General features: G+C 37.1%; 1 protein-coding gene across 1 annotated transcript in view; it reads left to right on the top strand.

The window, feature by feature from the left end:
- nek3 (NIMA related kinase 3) overlaps positions 1-6922 on the top strand; it is a 7318-nt gene extending 396 nt beyond the window's left edge. The window contains exons 3-15 of the mRNA XM_056756859.1: positions 73-166; positions 253-350; positions 666-749; positions 1444-1511; positions 1592-1678; positions 1766-1820; positions 1926-2126; positions 2213-2321; positions 2458-2610; positions 3517-3648; positions 4747-4861; positions 4940-4993; positions 5714-6922. Of these exons, the coding sequence (XP_056612837.1) occupies positions 73-166; positions 253-350; positions 666-749; positions 1444-1511; positions 1592-1678; positions 1766-1820; positions 1926-2126; positions 2213-2321; positions 2458-2610; positions 3517-3648; positions 4747-4861; positions 4940-4993; positions 5714-5774 (1311 nt within the window). The 3' untranslated portion in view covers positions 5775-6922. The remainder of the gene's footprint in view (positions 1-72; positions 167-252; positions 351-665; positions 750-1443; positions 1512-1591; positions 1679-1765; positions 1821-1925; positions 2127-2212; positions 2322-2457; positions 2611-3516; positions 3649-4746; positions 4862-4939; positions 4994-5713) is intronic.
- Positions 6923-7140: the final 218 nt, after the last annotated feature.

Here is a 7140-nt window from a genome sequence, read left to right on the forward strand (position 1 = left end):
TGGTGTTTATACGCATGCATGAGAGAGAATATGTGCTGCAGCATGTAATGATGTTATATGAATGTCTTACAGGCTACATCTGATATGAGGAGCAGCAGAATAGAGGCTGTGCTTCTGTCCAGAATGAAGCATCCAAACATTGTGGCATTCAGAGAGTCGTTTGAAGGTTTGTGAAGATGCACATAATACATTTCATGATGTTAAAAGATGTGGAAATGCTGCGCTCATTCATGGACATTTGTCTTTCTTTAGCTGATGGTCATTTATATATCGTGATGGAGTTCTGCAGTGGTGGAGATCTGCTTCAGAGAATACAACAGCAAAAAAATGTGCCGTTCTCTGAGGACATGGTATGACAAAGATGAAAGTCAAAAATCACACGTTTGATCACTTCTGTTCTCATAGACATCTGTTATGAAAGGTTCTACTTTGAACTCATGTGCTTCCTTAAAACTCACAATTCATATTCAGTATAGCCATATCTTTACAACATGTATAAAGCTGGTTAAATATTATACAGTAGTGCCGACAGTAATAAAGAATCTTACTTGTTAGTTGGACCTAAGAATATAGCCGGTTTAACTTGCTTTTTACTTTCAATACATATTTTATTTATTTCTGGCTATTTGTGTTTAAATGTTAATTTGCTTTTCTCTGTTTCTTAGATTCTGAAGTGGTTTGTACAGATGTGTCTAGCTACCAAGTACATTCATGACCAGAGAGTCCTGCACAGAGATTTAAAATCAAAGGTACATCTACAATACTTGATAAAATAGCATAAATATATTATTTGTATACATTGTTGATTTTATATATATTACTGTATAGAAATATACATGTTAAATAGCACGTGCACACTTGTCAAGTTAAACATTTTACAAAAAGATGTCTGCTCGATTTTAAATCATAAAACAATGGATAAAATTGTATAATTAAGTGGATACTTCACCCAAAACAAAGATATCTGGAGGAATGCGTATAACTAGACAGATTTAGCATAGTAGGAGTTTTTTGTTCTGTTGAACAAAAAAGAATATATTTTGAAGAATGTGGTACCGCAAGCAGTGCTAGGGCACTTTTGACTACCATTGTATTTTTTCCTACTGTGGTAGTCAATGGGGGGCAAACTCTATCCAGTTATACGCATTCTTCCAAATATCTTTTTCGGTATTCATCAGAACAAAGAAATGTATACAGATTTGGAACAACTCAAAGGGGAATAAATGATGACAGAATTTTCATTTTTGGGTGAAACAGATCCATAGTTGCCCTGATGAATTACATCTTACATCTAGAAAAAAGCTTCTATTTGGATGCTTCTAAATTGAATGTTCAATAGAATCTTGTTGATTCATTTTGTTGATTTTAAGCTGGAAAGCTTAAAAATCAATCAATGAAAATGAATGCATATGATATTTATGCGTTTGCACTTCCTCTCTGGAGAACATTTTCCTGACAGGTGATGGACTTGTGAGGGTTGGAGATTTTGGTTCAGCATGTACTCTTAACAGGTACAGAAAAATACTGCTTTTTTCTGTTCTTTCTGTAGATATTGTAGAATATAATCATGTTTTGATGTGTAATTCTGCAGTGCAAAAGCATTTGCGCAGACATACGTTGGTACCCCATACTATGTGTCGCCGGAGATATGGGACAGCAAACCTTACAATAATAAAAGGTAAAACTTTTCAGCTGATCGTATAACTTCCTTAATTTTTACACAAAATATACATTTGTGAAATTTGTGTATACGCATGTGTTACAGTGACGTCTGGTCCCTTGGCTGTGTCTTGTATGAACTGTGCTCTCTCCAGCACCCGGTATTGTCCTCATTACACCCTTAAATGATAAATTGTTTTCTTTATATTTCACAGGCCGAATAACACTTTGGTATTCTTTATGAATATCAACCCTCTCTTTATAAGTTTCAGGCACGCAGCTGGAAGAGTCTGATCCTGAAGGTGTGCCGGGGAGCGTATGCACCTTTACCCAGTCACTTCCCTTATGAACTACACTACCTCATCAAACACATGTTCAAGACAAACCCCAGAGACAGACCGTCTGTACACACCATCTTAAACTCCCACCGGGTGTCCCGACTGCTGCATAAACACCTGACACCAGAGGTACCCGAGCAGATTGTGTGAGCGTCTCATCCAAACGCTAGGAATTCATTCAGACAATCCTGTAGAAATGTTATATTTATTCACAGAGTAAAGAGCTGGTGAAAAAACAAGAGTGCCGTTGGAGGAAAGAGGAGGGAGAGAAAGTGGCTGTGCTGTTGGGACAGAAGACTTTAATGACATCATCTACCACTGAAGGTCACTAACTGAGATCAGCTGTGCTGCTTTATACAACATAGTACAGAAACACACTTCACTACATAAATACAAAAAATGAGCTTATAATTCTCTTAAGCTTCTAATGGCTGCAACTTCAGTATATGTTTGAATACAGGACAGCCCTTCACAGAGAATAACAGCATGGACCCGGCTTCTCGTAAGAAGTGGGCAGTCGGATCTTGTAACACAGTGCTTGGGGTCCTAGGAAACGCCAACATCATTTCCTCTGACAGCATGACGGATACAGAAGGGTCGCATCTTATCTCAGGTTCTCTAACAACAACAGAAATGACCTGGTTGTCATATTGCACATATTATAGATATCGGAAAAAATTTGAATCCTTTGGATTGTCATGTGTGGTCTGATCCACACAAGCGGAATTTGAGGAAAATGTCTGTGAAAAATCCAAAAAGCAGTGCAATTTCTGACCAAAAGGTGGCACTGTTCTCACACTGCTCAGGTCCCTACGAGATAGTGGCTCAAGTTGAAGGCTGCATCTCCAGAGGTCGCATTTGTCAAGCATATACGTCATCCAAGATATTAATATTTCAAGTTTTATTTTAGAAAATCTACCATTACATCTCAAGGTCAGCATGAAACAACAATGATTATGTCTTAAGAGAAATAAATGATAATTTTATAATGTTTTTTCTTTACTGAACTGAGACCTTGATGATGTATGTGTCGATCAATGCGACCTCCGACGTAACAAATCTCACAATTGAAAATTACGACCAAAAATCTTATAAACAAAAAAAGTTTCTGGATTTTTTTTTTCCATTAGCGATCCAAGTTTCCATGCAAATACCATGTTGAATGAATAATAATCTCCAATGAAAAATAACCATGGTTTAAAAGATCAAAAACATGGTTACTGTGGTAAAACTAGGGTTACCACAAAATAACCATCGTTTTGATAATAGTAGTCAGTGCACCAAAAAACATGGTTAATGTTCGTGAGGGATCATTTAGTACCATGGTATTAAATTACAACTTGTACACTAATACATTTTGTGCACTGTGCAATCTAAAAACATTGAGCCGTTTTCCAGCTTTCATCTTTAAAAATACTTTTCCTGTCCATTTTTGATTGGTTGGTTGTCAGTATTATTTACCCATCTTTGTTCTCTTTGACAAAGTGAACAGCTCTTGTGTTCTCTGTGTGTTTTATAGAGTCAGTGTGTGAGAATCAGGAGAGAAGAACGAGGAAACAATGGGATAAACATCCACCAGAGAGACTTCTGAGTGTGCTAGAGAAAGCTCAGCTCTGCTCCGCCTTTGAGACCTACACCATACACAGACACGGTCAGTGAGTGCACATCAGCCATCCTGTTTATGACTTGTATAACTGTAGGATTAATAATGTATTGCGATAATGACAAAAACCCTTAACCTCCCTGTGGGAATTATTCTGGTAGTACATAAACATGGATAAAGCATCTTCTAAAGAAGGAGTTCCCAACGTAGGGGTCAAGACCCTCCCTGGGGGGTCGCAAGGCCATGATGGTGGGGTCGCAAAATGATTTCCAGCAATCTTTTTTTATTAGGAATAGCAAATTTAATCAATAAGTGTAACAAAATATACAAATATGAATTAAGATAAAAATAAAACCATGCAAATAAAAAGCCATCAGCCTTTGGAATTTTCGTATCTTTTATCGTGTCCCTTGAGGTGATTACATCACATAAGCATCCGCATTAGGTTAAGTGCAGCAAGTCAATTTACAGCACCACGTTAAACAAATAAAAAGATCCTAAATTTAAAGCCTGAAAAATAATCAAAGTGGTGCACTTGCTTTAAATTTAATTTAGGATATTTTTATTTTGCGAAATGAAACGTTGGTTAATATCAACCAAAACAATGCAGGGAGGCCAGCAGTGGAGGGTGCTGTAGTCAGAGAGGCCTTCGTCCTCGGGTACAAAAAGAGCATCTGCATAAAGAGGACATCCATCAGCACTCGAATCAGTTTGATGAAATTCGACCATCTGTAGTAAAAGTTCATGGTTTATGTATATCAACAAGTACGCTTCTGGTTTGGATAGATCTAATAAGTGCATTTTCTCAGTTGTGCACAATGTTTGGATATTTTACACACCTCGGATGATAGTGGGGGTCTCGACTCTCTGGCACTGTTATTTTGGGGGTCACGGGCTGAAAAATTTGCAAACCCCTGTTCTAAGGTTTATGTTCCACATAATTACGTTATTGTTAAATATGAGGACAACACCAACTTCCAATCATTTCAATTAAACCCTGCACATTGTTTTAGGCGGTTGGTATTTGCAAACAGCCCAGCATACTGTACAATGTCTGTTACACACCTGTAATCTGGTATATGCGAGTCATCTTAAGCGCGTCATCTCTAATAACCTGAACAGTAGTTTCTGTCACTTTGTCATCAGGTTGTGAAAGCCTGGGAGGTCCTTTAGGCTCAGAGCAGGGAGACAGTGTTGATGGTCCTGAGGAGATCATCACAGACGACAGCAGACTGGAGCCACGCTCGGATGATGACGACACGTCAGTTTATCTCTGTATTCACTGTTTCTTATTTCTGCACCCAGCTGTTTGATTCTAATAATATTTTTCTGACCGCAGGGATTTTGAAGAAGACTCTCCGTATGACTGGATACGTGAACTTGAGAAAAAAGTGTAAGACTGCTAGCTGATAAAGTTTGTTTTAGTATTTCTTTCACCAGATGATCGTTTTTTTATGTACATATATTTATCACATTTAATGAGGTTTTAAATACTTCATCATTAATTATGAAAATATGTAAAACCTTTCCAAATACATTTCCTGCTAAAAACCAATTTGTCTGTTGTAGTTTTTAGCTTTAGTTTACACTACTGCCTTATGCGTTGACAAGACACTTGACTTCTAATCCTACATGTTGGGTTTGGTTTATAAATGTTTGGGACCATGGTAACACATTTGTGTTTAACAACAGAAATGAATCATGGTCTTTCAACACTATTGTGTAATGTTACAGAATTTATTTCATTCTCTGTTATTTGCCACGTCTAAGCTGAGCAACCAGTTGCTTAAAGGGAACGTTTTAAAGCTTTTTTATTCTAAAAGATTGAATAGTACTGCCTTAAACCAGAGTCATTTTACGTTGTTTTGTGCTCCGAGCTGCCCTATTATGAAGTAATAACTAAAATACGCACTTTGGTGTGGGGATTTTTTTTGTCTAAATCGGTTAATGCCTATAAAATGCATCTTGCGATCAATGTTTTATTCTGTTTACATTGCTGTTAGTGTGTGACCCTGAATAATGACACAAGCATCATTCATTTTCTTATCCATTAACGCAAACAGGTGTTTGGCCTTTCTGTGCTCTGGTTCTCTGTCTGTTTTCACTCTGTTAGTGATTATGAAACAACAGCTGTAGAAACACATGGGAAAACACTCACGAGTCACACATGCTGAGCTTTGCTTTGGACTTGACCTGAACACTGGAGAGACATCGGGTTTCTGTTTATAACCACTAGGTGGACTCAAGAATCTGCAGATGAAATGCTTGCAAAGAGATTGAGGGGCATGTCAGGATCTCTAACAGAAAGATAAAATGTTGAAGTAAACTTGGTCCCTCTCAAGCCATTTCTTTCAAAGCACCATAACATTTTATTTACAGTGTCTTTGTTATACATTATACATCCTTTTACTACAATAATGATAATAGTACATTTTCATTACAATAATTAATTTGGGAGACTCTTTTATCCAAAGCGACTTACAAGTTTTCACATACGTTTTTGTTGGATAATAGATGTGACCTACTATGTTGCGTTATAACACAGTTTAGACTGTTATGAGGACAAAGTGTCTGAATCTATATTATGATGGTCAAAGATATATTCAGCACATTTTTCTCACATTGTATATAAGTGATGTTTGAATGCTTATGTTAGGGTGGAGACATCACACTTCTTACATTGTTCAGTTGGGTAAACCAACTAAGCAAGCTGATATTAGATGAAATGCTCAAATTCCTTCTGCTGAAATCAAATACCTGTTTCAACTTGTACATGAATCCCAACAAAAATATCCAAACTACTGCCTCTTACAAACGGAGTGCTGCTACACTTCTACCAAGAGTGCTTAAAGTCGGTCTGCAGTATTGCCAGATCTATTTCATTTACGACTGTTGGGGTGCTTGGTCTACAGATAAATGCCCCCAGTTAAGTTATAAAGGAAATGCTGGGTCAGCATTAAGGCCTTATCTGAAAGCCACATGGAGTGCCTCAGGGTCCCAGTTTAGGCCCTTTAGAACATTTTAATATTTCTCCTTTACCTCAGTTGAGCCTCAATGACTTATGAAAGACAATGATAAACAAATGAGGATGTGCAGAGCAAGAACACTTCACATGATAGCAACCCATTCACTTGCTCTGAAAGACCCCTGTTCCTGTTGATGACATTTTGTTGTTTTCTTGACATTCAATAAAAAGAGAGAGGAATTGAAAGTCCCTAATGCATGATCATACGATGACCTTGACCATCTGTGAAAGAAATAAACTATATTTTTAATTAAAAGTCTGAATGTATATATAGACTTCATTTTAATTAAGAGTCATGGTAAGCTGTTTATTCATCTGCATTGGATCAGTAAGCTGTTTTACTGAAGAGAGAGCTGAGATCATGCGCTTGAAACTGCTCAGCCTCACAAATATACATAGTATCACTGAAGCAGAAGTTTTATGGCCTTGCTGATAAATTCCTTTAGAAAATAGTAAACTGTAAAATAAGAAGAGACATACTACTTCTTGTCCCAATATCCCTTTTGTATGTGTTA

The sequence above is a fragment of the Triplophysa dalaica genome, chromosome 9, assembly GCF_015846415.1.
Source record: "Triplophysa dalaica isolate WHDGS20190420 chromosome 9, ASM1584641v1, whole genome shotgun sequence".
Taxonomy (NCBI): domain Eukaryota; kingdom Metazoa; phylum Chordata; class Actinopteri; order Cypriniformes; family Nemacheilidae; genus Triplophysa; species Triplophysa dalaica.